The sequence below is a fragment of the Bison bison genome, unplaced genomic scaffold, assembly GCF_000754665.1.
Source record: "Bison bison bison isolate TAMUID 2011002044 unplaced genomic scaffold, Bison_UMD1.0 scf7180017864041, whole genome shotgun sequence".
In the NCBI taxonomy this organism is placed as follows: Eukaryota; Metazoa; Chordata; class Mammalia; order Artiodactyla; family Bovidae; genus Bison; species Bison bison.
The window spans coordinates 4998321-5023281 of NW_011494613.1; the positions used below are offsets into that span (position 1 = coordinate 4998321).

The 24961-nt window shown below is 36.2% G+C and overlaps 2 protein-coding genes across 14 annotated transcripts in view; one reads left to right on the top strand and one right to left on the bottom strand.

Annotated features, from left to right (window-relative positions):
• Positions 1-10097, top strand: part of CTAGE5 (CTAGE family, member 5) — a 97449-nt gene extending 87352 nt beyond the window's left edge. For all 13 annotated transcript variants that reach the window (XM_010835333.1, XM_010835335.1, XM_010835334.1 and 10 more), the window contains 4 exons: positions 3368-3490; positions 7432-7490; positions 8150-8384; positions 9484-10097. In XM_010835333.1, coding sequence (XP_010833635.1) covers positions 3368-3490; positions 7432-7490; positions 8150-8384; positions 9484-9650 — 584 coding nt within the window. In that variant the 3' untranslated portion in view covers positions 9651-10097. The remainder of the gene's footprint in view (positions 1-3367; positions 3491-7431; positions 7491-8149; positions 8385-9483) is intronic.
• A 6301-nt stretch (positions 10098-16398) lies between these two features.
• FBXO33 (F-box protein 33) overlaps positions 16399-24961 on the bottom strand; it is a 22036-nt gene continuing 13473 nt past the window's right edge. The window contains exons 3-5 of the mRNA XM_010835354.1: positions 21645-21755; positions 20331-21016; positions 16399-18459 (exon numbers count right to left, since the gene is read on the bottom strand). Coding sequence (XP_010833656.1) covers positions 18188-18459; positions 20331-21016; positions 21645-21755 — 1069 coding nt within the window. The 3' untranslated portion in view covers positions 16399-18187. The remainder of the gene's footprint in view (positions 18460-20330; positions 21017-21644; positions 21756-24961) is intronic.

The following is a 24961-nucleotide window of genomic DNA, read 5'->3' on the forward strand; positions in this document are numbered from 1 at the left end:
CCAGCCATATGAGTTAAATTTTTTCTCATTTTTCTTTGATTGATTTTTTTACAGTTCCTTCATTATTAGTGAGCTTGAGCCTCTTTTTATGTTTATTGGTTATTTGTATTTACTTCTGTAGATTGCCTGATCCATTTCTCTTTTGCTTGATAGGAATTCTTAGTATCCTTTGGATGCTAATCTATCTTTTATAAATATTTTCTTGGTTTATTGTTATGTAGGTTATTGTTATATATCAAAAACCAAAAGTTTTCTTTTTTTTTTAAGGGAAGTTAATCCATTTTTATTTTTACTGAATTTTTTTTCTTTAGAACCTGTCAATATCAAAAAGATACTGTTTTCTTCTAAAAATGTAAAATTTTGATTTTTTAGGTCTTTAATATGGGTTTTATTTTGGTTTTAGTGTTTAGTTGAAGAGTTTTTTCCCCCCATGGGTAGACAGTTGTTTTAATACTGTATATTTATTTATCAATTTGAAATATTACTTTTATCTTAAATGTCCATATTTGCATATGTATGTTTCTTAGACATTTTCTCTGTACCATTGGCCTCTTTATTCCAGAGCCATAATCTATCCATATTAATGGTTTTATCAGCTACTTTCTGGAAGTTTTACTTTCCATTAATTCTTTAATCATTAAATTAAATTATTTCTTCACATTCTGAGTAAAGATGCTTATTGTACTTGATTAGTGAACAGTACTGAAATTAAAAAATGCAAATCCTTTATCCATCTGTATAATTCTCTTCTCAACCACATTAATGTTCTTGTTATGTGATAGACCCCCAGTTATTAAAGCTACTGAAGGAACTATTATAAGCTGAGATTTATTTTGGAATGAAAAGAGATGAATAACATTTTTGTTTAAACTAGACATTGTGAATTTTATTGTAATCTTTATTTTATGAAATTGCTTCATGGTGCTCTGTATGGTTCTTCCTCCTTTTTTATTTGTTTTTTTTTTTCCCCTGATTCTTTTCCTTCTCCCATTCTTCCTTTTTAATCATCTCTTCTCTGAGAAGGCTGGTAGAAAACAAAGGTAGGCAGTCAAAAGAGAAAGGAACCCTTCATGTACTTATTTGTATTTTAGTCTTTCATTGGTCATATGCTTTCCATGTAGTTTTAATACATTAAGTATATGTGTCTGTTTATGTATGTACATATACATGTATATGTATATTTGAATTTGACTAGAATATCATTCTAATCAATACCAAATATCAATATCACTCGTTTGTCCTTTCTTATTTTTCTTTCGGGGCAAGCTTTACTTCCTCTGTGGCACCGTTTCGGACTCCTCCAGTCAGAATTAGATAGACCATCTCTCATATTATTTGTATGCCCTTTTATTTAAGACATGATTTGTTTTTGTTTCATCATCATAAGGACACAGATTGTATTAAAACCAACTTTGTATCACTAATGCCTGGCACATAATAAGAGCTGGTAGATTTAAGAGTGGATTATTTTCCTAGAGGAGGGCAGTGTGTAACATATGGTCAGTAAAACAGAATACTTACAGCAAAATCTTGTATTTCTCAGGTTACTGATATTGTGGGGATGTATTTTAGAAGCAAAATAGTGATATGGTATCTTGAGACCTGATTTTAAGGAAGAGTTGGAAAGTCTGCCATTTAGTTAATTCTGTGTTTAAAGTAGGGAAAATGCAGTTTAGACCTCAGTGGTTGGTATTGGCCCTTTCTCCCATGGGGCTAATTCAGATGGTTACCACAACTCTGAAAGGGAGGAAATGGGCCTTCAAGACTCTGAATCTTTCTTTCCTAAGTCACATCCCTTGACCCTTGCTGCTGCTGCTGCTGCTAAGTCACTTCAGTCGTGTCCAACTCTGCGACCGCATAGACGGCAGCCCACCAGGCTCCTCTGTCTCTGGGATTCTCCAGGCAAGAATACTGGAGTGGGTTGCTATTTCCTTCTACAATGCATGCATGCATGCTAAGTCGCTTCAGTTGTGTCCGACTCTGTGCGACCCCATGGACAGCCACCCACCAGCCTCCTCTATCCACAGGATTCTCTAGGCAAGAATACTGGAGTGGGTTGCCATTTCCTTCTCCACTTGACCCTTGAGAACTCATTAAATATAATTTTCTTCATTGACTCCAGTTGATGTCAGATGGTATCCTTGGCTTTTTGTCTGTAAGGTCCCAAGGGACTGAATCATATAACAAGTATGTATGGAGTTCACATTATATTCACCTAGGACAGTCATGGAAGGTAGTATGAGACCATATCTATTAGGATGGGAGAGAGTGAAACGGTAAAAAAAACGTTATCCCCTTTGTCCTCTGCCATATTTTTTTAAATAGTATTATTACTTACTAACTTTTGCCAGAATCTGGTTACTTAAGGAAACTTCTGGCCCTTCCCTCCCACTGTAGCAGTGTCTTTAAGAACTTCCACTCCTAATTATTCAGATAGAGGAAGACAAATACTGCAGGACGTCACTTATGCGTGGGCATCTGAAAATGTAGAACATGTAGAAAGAGAGTGGACCAGTGGCTCCCAGGGGTTGGGGATGGAGAAATGGGCAGATGCTGGTCATGTTCTCTACCATATTTTTGAAGATTGGCAAAAGCATCCTTAATCAAAGTCTACCGTCACCTAACAGAGATGAGATAGACTACCTATTTTTTTTCAAGAATGAGGAGTTACACAAGGACCCATGAATTATTACCATTTTGTCATCATAAATGACAAAGGAGGCTGACTGTAGAAGCACTTGAGTCAGAGTCTGTGCCTAAATTTGTGCCCACCCAAATGTCCTTAATCTGAGCATTGTGAACCTTCCATTCATCTGTTGAGTCAGAGATCTTTCCCTTTAGTTTTGGAGGGATGCTAAATTCTAAAACGTTGAAGTTACTGAAAATTTGATTACTTGACGAGCTCACTGATACTGTTTCTGCTCTGGTGACCATTTCTTTTATCGTTATCAGTTCCGCTAGTTCTTACTGTGTTTACAGCATATTCATCTTTTCTTTGTTTACTAGTAGGTAGCTCCTTGAAGCCTTTTTTGATTTATTGATGTATCCACTTCCTTCCACTATTACTAAAATTAAAGTTAAGTCTATCTATAAATATAGATATGTAACTAAATTCTGTTCATATATTCTGATGTACATGTAGTAATGGAAACTTTCAAACTCCAAGGTGTCATCATATTTGTGTTTACTAAAAAGCAAAATTATTGCTTTAAGTAAAGTGTGTAGTTTTCCTAAAATTGTTTACTATCGTCTACCAAGAATATGTGTCAAAGTCTTTTAGAGAGAAAAATTCTACGTTCAATGTATTAAATTTAAGGAAACTTGATTTTTATCTTTAATGAAGCTATTTTAAAAACATGTTTTTTAGGCCAGCCATATCCTGATCCAGTTCTTCTTCCACAAAGGCAAGACAGATTTTATTCTAATTCTGGTAGACTTTCTGGACCAGCAGAACTCAGAAGTTTTAATATGCCATCTTTGGATAAAACGGGTAAGAAATAGTCTGTGTGTATATGTGTTTTTTAGTAATGAAGGCATACTAAAGAACTGGAAGCTGCATAAAGGACTAATATAATTGTGATTTCTGCTTAGCTCTTAAGGTCACAGTTTCTTTCCTGAGAACTTCCTGGTTTTGTTTCTTGCTGTTTTGTACACATCCATGGCATCTGAACATGTGTTGGTGGTTGGTTTGAGCACTATTGCAATGACTTTATTCTATGTACCGATGGTGGTAAATTTTACTGTGTTCCATGATTAATTTTCTAGTTTTTCCAATCCACTTTACATAAATCCTGTGTAGTTATCAGAGAAATTAGGCTGTGTGAATGATATGTGAAAATCAGAGAAATAATTTGAGTGCATGCTCTGTTGATGGGTTAATCAGTTACCTTGTTTAAATTTTTTATGTTTAGGTAGATTTAACATTTACTGAGCAACCAACGATTTGTCTGGGGCTCATTTTCTTAAACCACCTCATAGCAACCCATTGAAATTGGGAATTACATACACCCAATGTATTTTAGAAGTACATAACAAAAGATTAAAAGTAGAAAATGAAAAATTTATGGGTAAAAGATTTCCTCAGGAAAGGGTATATATTTTAGGAGAGGGAAATTATCCAGTTGGAATATGTATTATTTTGGAAAATCATTCTTCTCTGAATAATAAGCAAAGAAGGAGACCTATGGCCTGGCTTTCTGTTATTATAATTATTTCTGTTTGGTGTTTAAAATTGTTTTCCCCCATTAATTCAAGCTTAATGTGAATGAAAGTATGTGTGATTAAACATCTGTTTCTAAACTAATGCTATTTAAAATTTTTCACATTTTTGTTCATTTTTTTTGCAATTGAACAATATTCAATTTAGCAAGTAATTTTTAAGTTCTTTCACTTTAGAAGGTACACTGCATGACATGGTAGACAATATAATTATAGTAAGGTATAGTTTTTAGCTCTAAGGAGCTAATAATTACTAATAGAGGAGAAAGACAGATATATATGCTTGACTGATACTAGTCAGAATGGTAAGTCCCATTAGAGAATATGTTATGTTCACAGAAAGTGAAAATGCCCTTATAGTTGAAGGATGAGGGAAAACTCTGTGAAAGAGGTGGCATTTGAGCTGCTTTTAGGGAATTTGAAAATTTAGTTAAAAGGTAAAGGTCTGTGCCAGTAATAATGAAGAGTATAAGCAAAAATAAAGAAAAGAGCATGAGTTATTGATGGGTAATGCCTGTAAAACTGAGATATAAATCCCTTGATCTTATGAGGGTTAAATGAGTTAATGTGGGTGGAAGTATTTTGTAAGCTGAAAAATTTCTATATATATGTAATGTTTTGTTATTGATTTATCAGTGTATGGTATTTACATGAAGGAAAGTGGTGTGAAATGGTTGAAATACATTAAGTAACACTAGTGCTCAGTAAACATTTATTGAATGAAATGAATGACCTCATTTCATCTTTACAATAAACCTGTAAAGTAGATACTATTACCCTTATTTTACAGATGAAGAAACCAAGGCTCAAAAAGGTGCTAAAGAGCTCAGGTAGGAAGTGTTAGAGCTAGGATTTGATACCCTGTCTGACTCCAGAGCCATGGTCTTGATCCTTAGGCTTTACTGAAATGAGAGGCTAGTGATCAGTTTAGTGCCTCAGCCCTGCCATTGATGCACTAAATATCTGTAGACTGTTTACCGTTTGACAGGCACCGTGGTAGCTGCTGTGTTTCCGTGGTGAATGGGAGGTCAGCATTCCTTATACCTGTGGTCTGTAGGCAGTTGCACTATATAGTGACAAAAGTAACAAGTGCACAACGTTACAGGAGCTTATAGGCCACGAGCCACGAACCTAGATGACAGGTGGTGATGTTTTGAATGTAGAGTTGTCAAGGAAGTCTTTTTGGAGGAAATGATGGATAAGCTGAGAATTAAAGGAGGAATTAGCTGGGCCAGAATGATGTTTGATAATGTCTGGGAGGAGAGAATAGCATATTTAAAGACACAGGTAGGATTGCCTTGTAAATACGGCTGCAGCATGGAGTGGAAGTCAGAATATTGAAACAAGTAGTGTAGAAGTAAGCAGTGCAATTTTCAAGGCCTTGCAAACCTGTTCAGAAATGTTGGACCTACTTGTGGGATAATGGGAACACGTTAAAGGGTTTTAAATGGAGAATAATCAGATCAGACCTGCATTTTGGAGAAATTATTCTGATTGTGTTATGGGAAATAGATTAGAGGGAGTGGTTGAGATTGGAGAGAGGGTAACTTTTTAGAACACTGTGACAGAAATCTACATGGATGATGGTGGTGACTTAGCTGAGCAGACAGAAAGATGTGAAGAGACACAGAGCTAATATAATTGGAAGGACTTCAGATTGAATGGAATGAGGGAGGAGGGGGGAGTCTTGGCTGATGCGGCTTCTTGGCTAAGGCATGTGGGCCATTCATTGTTGTGAGACAAGGAGCAAGAAGCAGTATAATGTTTGATGGGAAATATTTTAAGTTAACTTTGAACTTAAATTAGCTGCTCCTGTGATACAGCTGCAAGGTTATTCAAGTAGGCACTTTAAGCTCGGAAGTCCTGGGGGAAATATCTAGATCTGACTTAAACTTCTGGAAGTACAGTAGTAGTATACATCAAATTCGAGCTGTAGAATGGGTGAAATTTCTCAAGGAGAGAATGAGAGGAGAGAAGGCTGAGGGTGGAACTCTGAAGAGACCACCCCTGAGGAGTCATGGAGCCCACTGAAAAGACTGAGAAGGAGCAGCTAGAAAGGAGAGGTGGAGAAGGTGCCCTTCCAGAAGGTGAAGGCTGAGAGGATTGAAAGAGGGAGGGAATAGTCAACAATGTGAAAAATTACATTAAATAAGAACTGAAAGTTCTATTTTAATTGAGGGAAAAAAAGACATTTTATCTTGGGCGATACAATTTCAGTGGAACAGTGTATGCTGCACATAGATTGAGTACAATTGAGAGACAAAATGGGAGGAATTCTGAATAATATATATAGAAAAACTTTTTTTTTTTTTAAAGAACAACAACTTTTGACTGTGAAGGGGAGCGATAACTGTAAGGGGGTTCTCTTTTTCTATCTAATTTTAAAATAGTAGTTGGGAGAGACCTGCCCATAGGATAGGTCTAGCAGAAAGGGTGGAGGGAGGAAACAGAATGGAAGATCCCAGTGGAAGCTCGAGGCAGGGGGCTCTGAGTACAGAACCAGGCTCTAAGATTGTCTAGAAGAATCCTAGGCAGGTGAAACATGGCCAATAGGATAAAGACGCTAGTGACTGGCTGTTAGCAGTGGAGTCTCCAAGATCAGCTAATTAGGGAAGGAAATGAAGAAAGGAGGAAATTGAGAGATCAGAGGACTGGAAGCTTCAGTGATACCCAAGGACACGTATAGTGAGAGTAATGAAATGAAAAGGCTGGGAGGGGACATGTAGTTGTGGTCAGAGAGGGTTGTTTACATTTATGTTCTCAGAGCCTGTGCAATTCTTGATGATAAAGCCCAGGAACATTTATTTAGAAACAGTGGCTAATGCAGTTGCTAGTCTATGTTATGTGATGGAAGAATAAGGAAGGAAAGATGAGAGAGATGGGAGGAAGAAAGGAAAGGAAAGGAAGGCAGGAGGAAAAGGAGATGGGGAGAGGAGAGGAATCCTGTCTCCTGGAAGCTTCCTTAATGAGGCAGCTTGCAGGATTATCTAGGCACGTTTTGGGGAAACCACAAACACATGCCTTTACAGAACTCTGAGTCTGCCGAAAGTTCACGGACTCAAGCTGTCCTTGTGGCCCTAATACAGGATGCTGGTGTCAAGCTGGCTTATGTGCCAATAAGGGGAGTAGGGATATCAATGTCCTTTGTGATCTGAAGCTGTAAGAATGGTGTGATAAACCATGTATTTTTCATGATTTAACTTTTAATTTTAGATGGGCCAGTATCTTCAGAAATGGAATCCAGTAGAAATGAAAGCAAAGATGATCTTGGTGTAAGTATTGAAAGTGGAATTGTATCCATGTATTCAGGATCTTTCTAATCTCTTGGTTTACTAGAATAGTAATTTAGCCAGCATCTGGTTTTTTGATTAAAAGCTGCTGCTTTCTTTTTGACAAATGTACTTCATGCTTTGCATTATAGCTATTTCCTTTCTGGATTGTACCCCATGGTGATAAAGTACAATGTACAGACTCAAGGCTTGATTTAGTTTATATAATTAAACAAGAACTTGAATTACCTCTTAGACTTTCATTTTAAATCCAGCTGGTTTAAAGTATGTTTTTTGTTTACTGTGCTTACAATCTTGGTTTTTGGTCACCTTGAAAATATTAACATAAGCTTTTTTTTTTTTTTAGTATATGCTTGATAAAAGAATGTATATTTTGGTACTCTTGGGCTAGTCTTATGTTTTATTTTTAACTGGACAATTGCTTTGTTGGTTAAAGCTGTTTTCTGTTAAGTTAATAAAATATTTATGATAGCTAAAATCCATCTGATGTAGAAAACGGAATCTTTCTCTGGAACCTTTTATGGCATCATAGACTGCTTTCTTCCTAGGTGCCTAGATGCCTTCTTTTAAGCCTAAATTTATAAGGAAAGCTATTGCAAACTTTGCTATTGCAGTGACTGCCCTATGTCAATTTGTTGTAGAATTTAAATGTTCCCGATTCATCTCTTCCCATTGAAAATGAAGCAACTGGACCTGGTTTTGTTCCTCCGCCTCGTCCTCCAGTCAGAGTTCCATTGTTTCCAATGGATACAAGGGGTCCTTTCATAAGAAGAGGGCCTCCTTTTCCTCCACCTCCGCCAGGAAGCATGTATGGAGGTCCCCGAGATTATTTTCCACCAAGGGATTTCCCTGGCCCACCACCTCCGCCATTCGCAAGTATGCATTATAAAGCTTTATATGTCTTATAGAGTAGATCAGAAACATTCATTTTACTTTCTATTCATGAAGTAATACAATGGAGGAAAGTTTTTCTCATCTTCTGTAAGTATAGCATTATTTTTCCAAATTGGAAAGATTGCCAGCCATCAGTAATGAGGTCTCATCAGTAATGAGGCTTCAACTTGATTCATCTTAATAGATGTAGAATTACTTCTGTGTTTCAGAAACCAAGAGAATCATTGGCTTTTTGCAACAGTCTTATGTTAAGACTAAAATTATTTGTATCTTATTAGACAGAAATTGGGTCAATTAGTAAAAATAATTACAGTTTATATTTCGCATTAAAATGACTGGCTGAAGTATTTTAAAAAATCTTTTAAAATCTTTTTTCATAAGTAGCTCCCATGCAGTCCTACTTATTTAAAACCTAGAATGTGTTTATCATCATGTTTGGATTAATTGTTGAATTTATTAAAATTCCTCACAGCCTCACATTTGAGAAAAGAAACAATTATTGCTTTTATGACTATCTGTTCCCATTTAGAACTACAGGTTTCAGCAGAATAAATACATGGTTAACAAACACTAGGAAAAAGCCTATTGTTTGCCTGAGAGTCATTCCTTTCCTCATTCCTCCTCTTTAAAGTTTAGAGTGAACTAAAATGAATTTTATTTGAGGAATTTCAAGACAGTTTTTGATATAACTGTAAATATTTTAGGATACTGTCAAATTAGATTTGGGAATTACTGATCTTAATTTTAAGTCTGGTGAAATTTACATTACGTGAAAGCTTTTTTGAGAGTAAGTTACTCTATTTTGAAAGAATTCTCCTTTTTAAAAAGTGTTAAGATGTTAGATTTTCATAGGACAAAAATCTGCGGCTAAAATGAATGATATTCCCTTTAATCGCGTTTAGTTGAAGAGCATATGTTTTTCTCAGTGTTGTAAAAATTCATTTGTTAAATCAGATAATTAGTCTGGTATCATCTTTTGAAAATAAAGATAGGTACAGGAAGTTATAAGCTAATGTTTTATTGGGGCCATAATGCAGGTGCTGAAAGTTAAAACCTGTCTTTTACCAATCTCTTTGAACAGTGAGAAATGTCTATCCACCAAGAGGTTTTCCTCATTATCTTCCCCCGAGAGCTGGATTTTTTCCCCCACCGCCTCATCCTGAAAGTAGAAGTGAGTTCCCATCAGGGCTGGTTCCACCTTCAAATGAGCCTACTACTGAGCATCCAGAGCCACCGCAAGAACCTTGACCATATTGTTGGTCTCTCTTCAAAAGTAATTTTGACTTCTCTCTCATTTTCAGTTTAAGTAACTGCTGTTACTTAAGTGATTATACTTTTGCTCAAATTGAAGCTTAATGGAATTATAATTCTCAGGATAGTATTTTGTAAATAAAGATGATTTAAATATGAATCCTATGAGTAAATTATTTCCATTTTATTTTGTTCTAGGTGGTATAATTATTTTAATTTAATTCATCCACTATAACATAAACAATAGAGAGAGTTTTATATATGTAATCTTGCAGTTGGGGATATTTTAAACTCCAAAGGCTGTGTGTCTTTATGCCAAGAACTGTATTTACTATGGTTGCAGGCAAATGTGAAAGTAACTTTATGCCTAATTAAATAAATTTTGATTGATTTAAAGACTTGATTGGCATTGATAATAATAAAATCAGCTAGTTTTTTCATAAATATGGCTCCATTAGTTAGTTTTTTTTTACTTCTATCAATGGCTTTGAGGCTAAAAATAATATTTTTTGGATCTTTCCCATTCAGTTATCTTAACCAAAACTGTGCCCTTTTCTTATACATAGACATGAATGACCCAATGCAAAAAGTTAGTACACTTAAAGATCATATTTTAAAATCAGGATATTGTCTAATGGCAAGTTTTAGAATTTGGATATTCTTAGTTAATTCACTGATTTCCTGTGCAGCTTTGTTTTTTTCTTGTTTTTCTCTTCACTTGTAAGATATTTACTGTTTTTAGTGGGGAATGCTGGATTTACTCTAAGATAGCTGTACTGAGGCAGTGTGTCATTTTCAGCTTTGGACTGAGTATCTTTCGAACACCTCTGTAATTCGGGTTTGTATTCTGTTGTTAGTCATCTTGCACATTAATATGATTATGAAAGGAAAGGCAATTAAGTATAGCTAATATTACACTGTTTATATTGAAAATTTGATTGGTTTTAGTTGTTTACTTGGATTTTTTCCTTCAGTGCCAAGAGACTGAAGGTTAACTATTTTTGAACAAAGCAGTGATGCATTATAATTGGAACACTTCATACCAGCATACCAGCATTTCCCCAGATGTTCTTTGAAATGCTGTCCTTGTGAGGCATTTACACTCCCTCTCCATTCTTACCTCTGCCATAGAAAAAAGGTTAAAAAGAAAGGCTCCGTGTGAAAAGCTTGGATAAAATAATAAGTAGAATGAGAACCAAAAAGCATCATTATATTCCGTATTAAAAGGCAGCTTTCAGTAGGAAATAAAGACTATTTTTTTTTTTAAGTTGGAAAGGGAAAGAAGAGAAATGTAAGAGGAGTAATGTGGAATGTTCTAATCAAGTAAATAAAATTTTTTTGCCCTGGGGTAGGAAAGACTTGACTTAGCTTAAGACAGGAGAGAGGAGAAAGCAAATCAAACATAACAGAGAGAATGGCAATAAACCATGGAGGCAGATGAGAGCATGGTGGAAGGCAGGAGACTTGGTATGGGCTGAGTGGTCTAAAATACTTTGGGATTCCAGAATAAAGGAACATAATTAGTTTAAAAATACATTTTATTAAGGTAATATAAACAACTGGGAAGAAATCAAATAATAGAATTTAAGGATCATTTTCAGTTTTCCCCATTTATTCCTTATGCCCAGTTATACATCCTAGACATTTTCTCTTTTGACTTTTTTTTTTCCTTTTTAATTATGGTGATTTTAGAATTTTAGAAGATATACATATAATCTATAAACTTTTATTAATTTGTATGTGTATTGATTCCTTGAGATGAAAAATTGGGACTTAATGTACTTGTACTATTCTCATCCCCATTTTCCTTTCTTCTTCATGTTTGATATTTATCCCAGTTAAAGTTTTCTATTGTTGCTTTTGTAATTTTTAATGTATTTAAACCTCTATTAGTATATCTCTCTTTTTAAAATTATTTATTTTTGGCCATCCTGGGTCTTTGTTGTTGTGTGGGCTTTTCTCTATATTTTAGGAATATATCCCTAAAGAATTATCCTTTCTCCCCTGTCCCCAAATACTGTGTCTTATAGGGTTGTTATGAGGACTATATAAAATACTTTATTGTGAAGTAGTTAAAATTATGCTTGGTACACAGTAAATATTCACTTTCTATCAGTCATAATATTTCTTAGCTAATAACTGTGTTTTCTTAGAAAATTTCACTTATTTCTTGATTATAATCCATTCTTTTAAACACAAATATTTATTTTAACCATCTTGTGTGAAAAGATTTCCAAGGTATATTAAGTGTTCTATTAATTCACTACAGAGATATTTTGAATATATTTTTATATTGTTTCAGGGTCATTGCATTTATTATTGCATTGTATTTAAAGCTTGTTATGGGTTTGTTCAGGTCTATTTCAAGTTCCTTCACAATGACTTATCATTAGTTATATTGTTTTTGAGGATTGTAAACTTCTGCCTTCCACACTCATTTGTTCTCTCCACTTCTAATCTACTGGAGACCAAGAAACAGACAGACTTATCAGAATTATGCTGAACAGAAGAACAAATGAGCTGGAAGGAAACACGTGGCTCTACTGAATGTGATGCCTTTTAGTACAGGGAATAATCTCCCAGAAACCTTTTCTATTCCCTTGTGGATTCTTGGCCATACTCCAAATAGCTGAGGTTGTTTTCTGTAACAATTATGTAAAGAATACTCCTTTACCTAGAGAGCAAATTTAACATTTGCCTTAATTTTTTTCAAGAAAAAAAAAAAAATGTTCCCGATACAGTTGTCCTCATGCTGTAGAGGTAAGTACTCTTGTGAAAAGAGTGTGAATGGTGTTTTGTTTTTCTGGTTAAATGTGTTTATGTATAGTATATAGGTTTATTTTTCCTGCCTTTCAAAAATGTACATCAATAATATCTTTATACATACACACACACACACACACATATATCCTTTAGAAGTTGGATTTTTTGAGATCCATCATGTTAATAAATGTAGGTCAAGTTAGTTCATTCTGACCACTGTGTGGTTTTCCACTGTGTGGCTTTGCCACAGTAACTCTGTTCTGTTATTAATGGTCATTAGGTTGCTGCTGCTTTTTCATTGTAAGTAATGTGGAAATAAGCCTGTTAATATTTCTTGTCACAGAAGCTATAGTTTGCAGACTGGGATACACCCCCTGAGGGGCTTCCCTGGTAGTAAAGAATCTGCCTGTGAATGCAGGAGACACAGGTTTAATTCCTGGGTCAGGAAGACCCTTTGAAGGGAATGACAACCCACTCCAGTATTTTTGCCTAGGAAATCTCATGGACAGAGAGAGGGCCCTGGCGGTCTACAATCCACGGGGTGGCAAGAGTCAGACACAACTTAGTGACTAAGCACCAGCACCAGCCCCCCGGAGTACGGTAAAATATCTCCAAGTGTTCTGCGGGTATGCTTCTAGGAAAATTCACAGAGTTCACCTGTGTATTCTGCCTAGAAAGAACTTGTCAACAGGGTGCGGGTTCTCCTTTCCTTTTCTTCATTTTGCAGGTAACCCTTCTCCCATGTATGAAATGAGCACATACCTTTAACCTTCTAGTCTTATGATGATGCATCAAACTAAGGTGTGCAAACCTATGGAGCTAAAGACACAGTTTGAGATATTGGTGATATTGGTGTCAGTGATGAGAATAATTAATGATTGTTTTCAACTGTTGACCTATATAAAGTAACTTTTGATAATAGGACAGTGCTTTCTTTGGTCCTGAAAACTCAGAAGTTGAATGAGTGACATTGTTGTAACAAAACTTTCTTCTCAGCTACTTATATATGTGAAACAAATTTTTTACCACTTGTGTTTATAAAAATGAAAATAGAAATAGAATGGATGATGGACCAGACTCATTTTCAGGAACAAGTAATAATATTTGTATTTTTGATCAATTATATTTAATAGGTATAAAATCTAGGACAAAAAATGTAATGGCTTTTAAGAAAAAAAAATCACATTTTAAACTCTTTTTTGTTGCAGAAAATATGTAAGTAATCAATTAAAAACTAACAAAAGTACTAGATTTGCATAAAAAGCTGTGGCATAGTTGAAAAGGATATATGTAGCAGTCTGGATCAAATCAGAAGACAAAGCACACAGTAGTTTGAGCAGGAAAAGCTTAATATAAAGAATTATTACTATGATAATAATTGTAAAATGTGAGGAAACTGCATGTGGCCCCTTAAAGCTGAGGGGACAGTCATGGTAGGACGGACTCGGGAGGGCTTCAGTCGTCTTTGGTGAAGGTGTGTTTCAGCCTCCAGGACAGCAGGGATCACTGGTTCCACAAGGCCTGAGCCAGTCTGGAGATGCTCAGCAAGCAATAGGCTGAGCAGGGTGCAGGTGGGGAGGAGGCCGACAGCAACTGCTGGCACTGCGTGTGCAGTGGGAGTGTGGACACCAGGGATGGAGAGGCCTGCAGAGCCAGTGTGTGGGCCCCATGTGACATGCAGGGCAGGGAATGGGAGTCCAGTGCACGCAGGAGGCACGTGCTTCACAGCCTATGAGCTGTACAGCAACTCTGGCTTCTGTGTGAAGGACAAGGCAGGCTGAGGCTGCAAGGTAGCAGAGGGACCACAGCTGGGGGAGGCTACACCGGAAGTCTTACATCCAGGCTGCCTACCCTGGAACCTACACGATAAACTTTGCCTTCTACCATGTCCCCCATCGCCCTTACTGAACAACATTGTTCTGACTTTAAAGGTGTGTTACTCATAGGAGGTCCATATTGGAAAGCATACATTGAAGGGTGCATTCAGAGCTGAGGCAACAAATTAATAACTGATATATAGGTTTAAGGGGGAAAATGATGTAAATTTCCAAATGATCAAGAGCTTATTGCATTTTAAAATAGATGAATGGTAGTAGGTATGGAATCAATCACCCTGGTATTGTATTTACCAGAGTGGTGTGTACTTGTAATTGTACCCAGGCACCCACTTCTCCCTTGCCAGATGCAGTGTTCCACTGTTCATACACAGACGATGGGGATCTATGAAGCTGGGAAAGAAGTATGCTCCAGGTGTTCGAAGAGCAGGTAGGAAGTCCAGATATGAAATTCCATATGTAGCTGGTGGGTGTGAGGAGCGGGGTGTTGGGAGCTGGAAGTGGGAGCAGGGCTTCCTGCAGGCCTTGAATTGCTTCCATATCAATCAGGTATTTCTGTGTGAACAGTGGCTCAACTAGCAGCAGAGTTATGTATGTACAAATTAGAGTTGCATTCATTATTTTGAAATACTTAATAGTGAAAAAAATCACTTGAATTTGAAAATTAACTTACATTATGTAAGAAAGCTCAGCATTACACTTACCATTACATTTAGAGCTGTTAGATTTTATAAGTATAATTTCAACTGCATACATGTTTGATATTGTGGATGGTAGGGTTTAAAAATTATCATCCATTTGTGGGGTGTTCCTCTTGGTGGAAACATTAAAATTTTTAAGAGGTTATAAGTTAGAACAGTTGAAAAGATTTTATTTGAAAGTTCTATACAAATAATTATTTCCATTAACCTTCTGCATTTCTCTCATTATGTAATGAAAACAATGATTTTTTTTTTTTTTTTGGCTTCAATTCCTTCTGTTATATCAGTGTGCTGCATAATATTTTCTATGTGTCAGCATATGAAAAAGCTTAGGAAGCTTTGATACAGACAATGTAGTGTGACTGTTGGGTATTATTTACACCTACTGTATGTTACTCCATCCGTTTCATTTAATGTTACTAGCTTCATAACAACCCAGTCTGGTTCATGCTATTGGATAAGCCACAAGCAAGTTAGGTGCTGAATCTATGTGTTCAGTCGTAAGCACACTGTCCTTCTGAAGCCCCGCCCTACCAACTCCCTAACTTCTCTATTCCCAGGGTGGTGGAGGAAATAGGAAAGTAATTTTAGATATACAAATTTCATATAGTTTAGTAAGTTGTGTTTTGAAAATAAATATTTGTCTATAAGCTGTCAGACTAACATCAGCTGAAACTTTCAATGAAGAATCAGTTTTAGGCAAATCCCTCATATCACAGATGAGGAAACTGAGGCTCAAGAGTCTGTGCTCTGCTCATGTAGCATTAGTCAGAGCTTAGTGGAGAAAACAGGTTAACACCCCCCAGTTTAGTGCTTTACTACATACAACTTCACTTATGTATATATTCATTGACTTTCTTTTTTCATATATTTTAGGTATTGTTTTAGTCTTTTATATACACAGACATGTTGATTCATCCAAAGGAGTTGTATCCATGAAATGAGGGAGCAATAGATATAACAACAGTTCTTTGAGAACCCCAGATTATTCCATGATGAGGCAGTGCTTGGAAGAAGTGGTGTGTGGAATGATTAGAGAAGGAAGAAGGAATGACAGCTGTTTGTCTTAACAACCAAGAATGGAGATTACAAAGCTAAACTAAAGCAGTATAGAAGTTTAAGATCTATTTAGTACTGGCATACTGAAATGTTTTTTTTTTTCCTTTTCATCCAGTAGAAGAATTTTTAAATGTAGGTTCCTATAGTCTATAAATAATGTATTCTAAATACATAATACACTTGGATTTTGTGGTAACCAGTCTGTTTTATATTTTGCCACAGTGAGTTAAAAAAAAAATCAAAACTCTCCAAATTGTTCAAATTTAAGCTTTGCTGCACCAGACTACCAATAGGAGCTAACATGATTATACCCATTGTTAAGATTACTGTAGTTTATTTAACACTAAAGGTTTTTCATGCTTCATGAACAAGAAAATGTTACAATGATCACTTTTTAATGCTTTATTCATTGATTAAAAGAATATACATTTAACATAAACCATACAACATCAGTCATCAGGTCAAACATTCAGCTGGTTTCCTTACAGTTTCTGTCAGGAGTTATTTTATCTGATCACATTTATAAGATAAAATCTCACCACATCTGGCATTTACACACCCTGTGCCAGTGGATTCACACTACTGATGTACATAAAAAATCTGCATGGTATGTGCTCACTGGAGACAAAACAGTGCACACCTGTCAAAAGGTCATTTTAATATAAGATGGTAAAACCACTTGTAAAATACATATAAACTTTTTCCATAAATAGAATCATATCTGGACATCTGTTGCATAAATTGTGTTTCCAAAGCTTACAATAGAGCAGCCAGGTCTCAGCACTGCTGGGCACCCACGTTGGCTACTTACTTTATTATTGCAGACTGTCCTTTAACATTAAATGCACAACATTCGTACCACTTAAAACTGGGGTCAGGTGGAAGTCTCACAGAGACCACGTCTGTACCGCGGTTGCCCTGAAACAAGTTAAGTCGGCTTTTAAAGCCTCTCAGATATAACAAGGTTTTAAAACATACTTCATGGAATGTTCTTCATTTATCATAGCAGCTCATACCTGTGATAGAACAAGCGTTCAGTTTTTCCGTTTTTTTCCTTTACATTCACTATTCACAGTGAAACAGGTGCATGGTTTTTTTTTTCTTTTTTTTTTTTTTGTTTTGTGTTTTTTTTTTTCAGAGATCTGAGGTTGCTGACTGAGCCACAGCACAGCTGTGTACCACAGGTCGAAATTCGACCTTAAATATTACAATCTAGCAGTATCTGGCTGGCCACAGTGGGCCAGCCCCTGCCAGCATGTGGGCACTTCTTCAGTTAAGTCTATTCTTTGGCAGCTGACACGCGCGCTGACAGAGAAAAATCCAGTGACTTGTTGCTAGGGATTTCACGACTAATGTTTGTTTGCAAGCATGTGTGTTTACAACTCTGTGATTTCATGATATTCTTTTAGGAGGTTTTACCCTGGAATATTATTTCTTTATTCCTCCACTATTTGAAATCTGGGCTAAAAAGCTAACTTGAATGTATAATGTAATTGATGAATTAAATTATGTCAGATACAGTTAGGAAAAATCCAATAATTTGAGTATTCATGTTTACACAAATGCATTTCAAAAAGGATTAAGCAATGTTCTAACCTACTATATAAAATTCAGAGTGGTAATTAATGATAATTGACTATTATATATGTAATGAAAGTTAAAGTCTTGGCTTTTCTGTTAAAGATGACTCATTTGGGATCATAGTATCCTCCCTTTCTTCCATTTCAAATAAAAATCAATGAAATGCTATTAGAATGAATGAATGCAGTGCATTGCATACAAATCCACCAGGCTATGGATATATATCTATATATGTATAAAAATATTTTGGCTCCTGAGCTCTGACACACAAAGAATAAAAACATCAAAAGGCAGAGTAACTCAGTGAAAAACAGTTAGCCAGCAACCTCAGACAACCTTCGGTTGTAGATTCTTAAGGTCTGGTAACAAGTCCATTAACCGTGAAAGCCCTATACAGTGTCACTTTGAACTTCTAAACCAATACCCGACTATGTTCTTTGATCAAGAAGTAGAATATACACGTATAATTCTATAAAGCTAATACTGATTAAACACAGCACAAAGGGGTTAATTCACACTACTGGAAAAGAAAAAAAAAAACATAATAGGACCCTACTTGCAAATGTAACCACAGGAATTGTACGTTAAAAAAAAGCTAAACGTCTTCGCTGAAGCTCTGCATCTCTCTGTAAAAATGACGATTTGGTTCAGTGAAGACACTGAGTGATTCGATGTCCATGACTGCATGCCAAGGCTGACCGAGGCCCAGGGACACCTGCTCAATAAGATTATGCACTGGATCCACATCCTGGTCGGCCAGTTCACCTTGGTCAAAATCAATGCTTTCTTCGGTGACTTCAAGTACTTTTAGATCAGAGCCACGAAGACGAGCAATGGCTATGAGGTTGTGTGCCCACACTGTGTAACCTTAAAAATAAGCAGAAGACAAGCACTGTCATTTCCTTGTATTTTATTTTGTCTATTTTCTACATCTGTCTTTTCCACAAATTTGTATCTCACCACTTTGGGGTCCTTTTCCTTTAAAAATATGCTGAGATCTGTGGATTCTTTACCACTGCCAGGGAAGCCCCAGTAATTGTTTAGCTCAGAGAAAAAAAAAGACTAGAAGTCTGATATTGTCTCCAAGAACATCACTGCAGCTGGTGAACAGATAGGTGCTGTAAGTGTATTCTGGTATCAGCACATTTAGTAAAAGTGAAGACATTTAAAGTGTAATTTTATAGCTTTTGATTAACAGTACATAGTAAGCTGGTATTTTTCATTAGTAAAAGGCATCTCCTACGGTGCTTCCCAGGTGGTGCAGTGGTAAAGAATCTGCCGTGTCAGTGCAGGAGACGCAGGTCCAATCCTTGGGTTAGGAAGAGCCCCTGGAGCAGGAAATGGCCTCACACTTAAGTATTCCTGCCAGGAAAATTCCATGGACAGAGAAGCCTGGCAGCATACAGTCCACGGGGTCCCAAAGAGTTGAGATGTGACTGAGCACCCTGTGCGTGTGCGCGCATGCGCGCGCGCGCACACACACACACACACACACACACACACACACACACACAGTACTTCACAGTCCAAAGTTATAAAGTGACACTTTAAAGATGAATTGTTAATTATCACTAGCAAATATAACGTTTTACTTAATAAGAGAAAAAAGCTTTAGCAAATTCTCTGTTGACCCAATGGTTAGGTTTCAGCTCTTTCACTGCTGGGGCCTGGGTTCGATATCTGGTTGGGTAACTAAGATCCCAGAAGCCTCTCAGCAGAGTCAAAAAAATAAAAGGAGCTTTAAAAAGACTAACTTAATTTTAAATATCTTGCTATTTCTTCATCCTATTAAAAAAATCCTAATTTATTAACTTCAATAGTGATCTATTCTTTGCTATTACTTCCAATGACTGGCCAAATTATAAAGCAAAACTTGAAAAGCAAGATACACTCCAACACTCAAATGCAGCTAAAAGATTAATTTCGGAAATAATGAAACATAATAAATTTAAGTTGTTCATGCAGACTTTCTAGTTTATATTCTCTATCTTACAAGTTTCAGAAAAGAAGTAATATATTCTTCTAACTTATAAAAGGAACTCTGTCCAAATGAAAAATAGTTCACATTCAGATGAAAGGCCTGCCAGAAAAGAGCACTTTTCAACCAACAGAACCATCATTTAAAAAATGTTGTACAAATTAAGATGTTGATACCAAGAATCTAGAAGATGAGGCAGTGAGCATGAAAGAAATCATACTTTCTTCTTCCTTCTGTGTTATGTTTTTAAGAAGAAGAAATACATCTGTTGTAGGTGAATATGTATGTTTTCTTGGATAATTTCAAATGCCATTTTTGTGAAGTACTATTAATCACATGGTGAAAGAAAAACAGTAATACGGGAGCTGGAACAAAATAGGATAGAAATGTGTCCTTCCACTTGTAAGTGGTATATGTTATACATGGTATACGTTATACATGTTATACACATGTTTCTGCTGCTGCTGCTAAGTCGCTTCAGTCGTGTCCGAATGTGTGTGACCCCATAGACGGCAGCCCACCAGGCTCCCCCGTCCCTGGGATTCTCCAGGCAAGAACACTGGAGTGGGTTGCCATTTCCTTCTCCAACGCATGCATGCATGCTAAGTTGCTTCAGTCATGTTAGAAAGTATAAAAAATCTGCATATCAACTTGTTATAAGAGTTTTTGACAGTATAAATGTCAGTGCTATCTTTTTATTGGTATAAAATATTTTAGCTGTAATAACAAATTCAAACTATAACAAACAAAAGTTACCTACCATGAATTGCCAGAAGAGAGAGCTTTGTGCACCTCCATGCTAATAAAACCAACGGATCTTCATTTCGGTTGTCACTAAGATCTGGAAAACCAGACGTGTCAATCATATCATTCATTAATATAAAATGAGTGAGGAACTTGTCGTACTGCCTAGATATAAGATCAACAATAGCTCCTGAAACACAAGTGATGTAGCTGTCAAAATGAATCCTCTCTAGTGGTATACTGGGTTTCAGAATCTTTAACATATCTTCACTCTTGATATCAAAAGCCATAATATAGACCCGAAGGCTGGTGCTCTTTCTTGACAAGGCTTTCCAATGCTCATCGTTTGGCATATTGTCCAGAGACTTGTGCATCACGGAAACATTGTGAACCAGGAGAGAAAGTCGCTGCAAAGGCACATGGTTATTATCGGTTAAGACTCTAGCCATCTCAGCTGTAAAGTCGCAGAAATCCAGGGCAAGTGAGCGCAGATTCCCAAATCGCTCCAGTTCTGCTGCGGTGATAAGGGTGCTGCTACCAGGAGTATTGTTGTCCAGTAAACTCAGGTGCTCCATGGCATTGGCAATAGAGTTTGAGAGAGATGACAGTGACGTTGGGGTTACTATTTCCAGCATAAACCCACAAGACAGCCATTTCAGTTGCCTACTATTACTCAGTATTTCTTCAAACAGTTGCTGAATTCTGTAAGGAAAGCACATGCCACACAATCCTGTTAAGACTTAGCTCTAGGTGGCTCAGATGGTAAAGAATCCACAGAATCCACCTGCAATGCAGGAGACATGGGTTCAATCCCTGGGTCGGGAAGATCCCCTGGAGAAGGGAATGGTAGCACACTCCAGTATTCTTGCCTGGGAAATCCCATGGACGGAGGAGCCTGGCAGGCTGCAGTCCATGCAGTTGCAAAGAGTTGGACATGACTGAGCAACTGAGTACACTCATTTGACCCACAAGTAGTAATATCATTAAAATTCACATAAAAATGTAATACATATTACACATATAGAAATATGTTTTTCAAGTAAAGGAGCATTTTATATCAGTAGAGAAGAAAAGACTGATGACTTACAATTCATGTTATAGCAAAGTAAAGTAGAGAAGTTAAGTTTTAAATAGCAATAATTACACAGCAAATTCTTTGTCTTAAAGATTGGAATGGTATGTATTGATCACTATTTCATTGTTAAGGCATTTCCAGGGTACATGTTCTTTTCAGAAAAAAATATCATTACTCTTTGGACAGTATCTTAAAATTTCTCAGAAAAATATTTTTATTATTACAGAGTCCCTTTCCATTAGCTATATAACTTACTGTTTAATTTTTTTGCCATCAGGGTCCACCTTGCTGAGGTATGTATTTGACAAACTTCCTTGCTGTTGTAGAACGCTTATGTCTCCAAAAAGGCTAAACTTCTGGAGGTTCCTATAAGAAAAGTAATTTAAAATGACTGTCTAAATAATTAACATAAAAGCATAAATATTAAAAGTAAACATATGCAGAAGAGATATTCTACAGAAGTTTCTACCTTAATAACTTATTTAGAATCCAACTAAGTACCTTCAGATTGCTTTTAACATACAATGAAAAACAATGCGATATAGGAGAAAACAGCATAAGCTTTAAAGACTAGAGCATAACAAGTAGTTCAGAACTCAAGGTTTTAGTGACTATGGAAAAGTATTCTAAAGTTGCTGGAATTCAACTTTTTATCAGTAATAATAATACCTACCTTAAAGGTTTAGGGATGAATAAATCACAAAATGACATATGAAAGAACATTCAAGCTTCATATATATATATTGAAACACTGAAGCATTCAAGTTTCATATATATATATTTTTCATATACATTTTAAGTATAATATAAAATTTTTCCAAACCAGTTAAAATTTCCCAAACCAGTTAACTTAATGCATTAAATGTTCTAAGTGGGGCACTGCCCTGGAGATATCTTCTCAGTAAGAAATATTCTTTAAAATATAGAGAACCTTCTCCAGTTTTGTGATCAAACATAGAGGTTACCATTAAGAGGTCAATTAAAAAAAAAAAACTATGTAAAAAATCTGTAAATAACTTTAGCTACAAAACACACTTTTCTATATAGTAAAATTCTAAATACAGTAGGAGAAAGGATAAAGATTAAAAATACCTAAATGCTAATAATAATGGTTAAACAACAAAAATTCAACCGAGTAAATTTAAAGATCAAATTAGCTTTATTAAAAGAGTCGTTAATTGGGCAGCATCCTATGTAGCAAACAGAAAGGAGCTCTGCAGAGATATAGAAAAGGAAAGGCTTTTAAAGTAGAAAGGAAGTAGAAAAAGTAAATTATTAGTAAATAATGCACTGTTCCAGGCAATAGTCACCCTCCTAAAGGGAACTGAGAAGGCAATGGCACCCCACTCCAGTACTCTTGCCTGGAAAATCCCAGGGACAGAGGAGCCTGGTGGGCTGCCGTCTATAGCACAGAGTCGGACATGACTGAAGCAACTTAGCAAAGGGAACTGAAGGGACTATATGGCAGATTGCCTCACTAATGCTGACCTGGTAATTTCAGGCTCACTGATTAAAGGTTACCATCCTGAGGCAGATTGAAACCACAGCTGTGCTAGGTATTAAGTCTTAGTTTGGTGACATGGGGTTTAGCATAACTGACCATTTTGGGTCTGCTGTTTCCTTTTTAACATAACCATTAGAGAATTACATCTGTAACTAGAAGTTTGGGATAACTATAATAAGAAATGTATAACCCACAAAAATGATAAAAAGATTTAAGTAAATGAAAAATAACATTTCTTAATATTATGACATATTTTCCCAAATTAGTAACCTTAGTTTCACTAAAAAGTCTGATTATTCTAAAACTTAGCTTGAAGAAATCTTAAGAAAGAAGAACACAGCTGGAAGAATCAGGTTCCCTAACTTCAGACTATACTACAAGGTTGTAATAATCAAAACAGCATGGTACTGGCACAAAAATATAAATATAGATCAATGAAATAGGACAGACAGTCCAGAGATAAACATAGGCACCTATGGTGATCTAACTGATGACAAAGGAGGCAAGAATATACAATGAATAAATGGACAGTCTCTTCAGTAAGTGATGCTGGGAAAAAATGAAAATGGACAGCTACATGTAAAAGAATGAAATTAGAACATTCTCTAATACCATATACAAAAATAAACTCAAAACAGATTAAAGACCTAGACATAAGACCAAATAATGTAAAACTTAAGAGGAAAACAGGCACAACATTCTTGGACATAAATTGCAGCAATATTTTTTGGATTCAGTTCCTAGAGTAATGGAAATAAAAACAAAAATAAATGGGACTTAATTAAACTTAAAAGATTCTGTACAGCAAAGGAAGTCATAAACAAAATGAAAAGACAGTCCACAGAATGGGAGAAAATATTTGCAAATGATGCAATCCACAAGGGTGCAGATAGCTCATACAGCTCAACATTTTCCTAAGAAGACATATAGATGGCCAAGAGCACATGAAAAGATGCTCAACATTGCTAATTATTAGAAACATGCAAATCAAAACTACAATGATTTATCACCTCACACCAGTCAGAATAGCCATCATCAAAAAAATCTACAAGTAATAATGCTGGAGAGGCTGTGCAGAAAAGGGAACCCTCCTATACCTGTTGATGGGGATGTAAATTGGTGCAACCACTGTGGAGAACAGCGTGGAGGTTAATTAAAAAACTAGAAAATAGAGCTACCCTATGATCCAGCAATCCCACTCCTGGGCATAATCTGGAGAAAACCATACTTCCAAAATATACATGAACCCCAGTGTTCACTGCAGTACCATTTATAATAGCCAAAACATGGAAGGAACCTAAATGTCTTATCAACAGATGAATGGATAAAGAAGATAAAGTATACATATACAACGGAATACTACTCAGCCATAAAAAAGAATGAAATAATATCATTTGCAGCAGCATGGATGGATGTAGCTTATCATACTAAATGAAGACAGAAAGACAAATATCGTATGCTATTACTATATGTGGAATCTAATTTAAAATGATACAAATGAACTTATTTACAAAACAGAAACAGACTAAGATTTCGAAAACAAACTTATGGTTCAGTTCAGTTCAGTCGCTCAGTTGTGTCTGACTCTTTGCGACTCCATGAATCGCAGCACACCAGGCCTCCCTGTCTATCACCAACTCCCAGAGTTCATCCAGACTCACGTCCATCGAGTCAGTGATGCCATCCAGCCATTTCATCCTCTGGCGTCCCCTTCTCCTCCTGCCCCCAATCCCTCCCAGCATCAGTCTTTTCCAATGAGTCAACTCCAACACCACAGTTCAAAAGCAGCAATTCTTCAGCACTCAGCCTTCTTCACAGTCCAACTCTCACATTCATACATGACCACAGGAAAAACCATAGCCTTGACTAGACAGACCTTTGTTGGCAAAGTAATGTCTCTGCTTTTGAATATGCTATCTAGGTTGGTCATAACTTTCCTTCCAAGGAGTAAGCGTCTTTTAATTTCATGGCTGCAGTCACCATCTGCAGTGATTCTGGAGCCCCCCAAAATAAAGTCTGACACTGTTTCCACTGTTTCCCCATCTATTTCCCATGAAGTGATGGGACC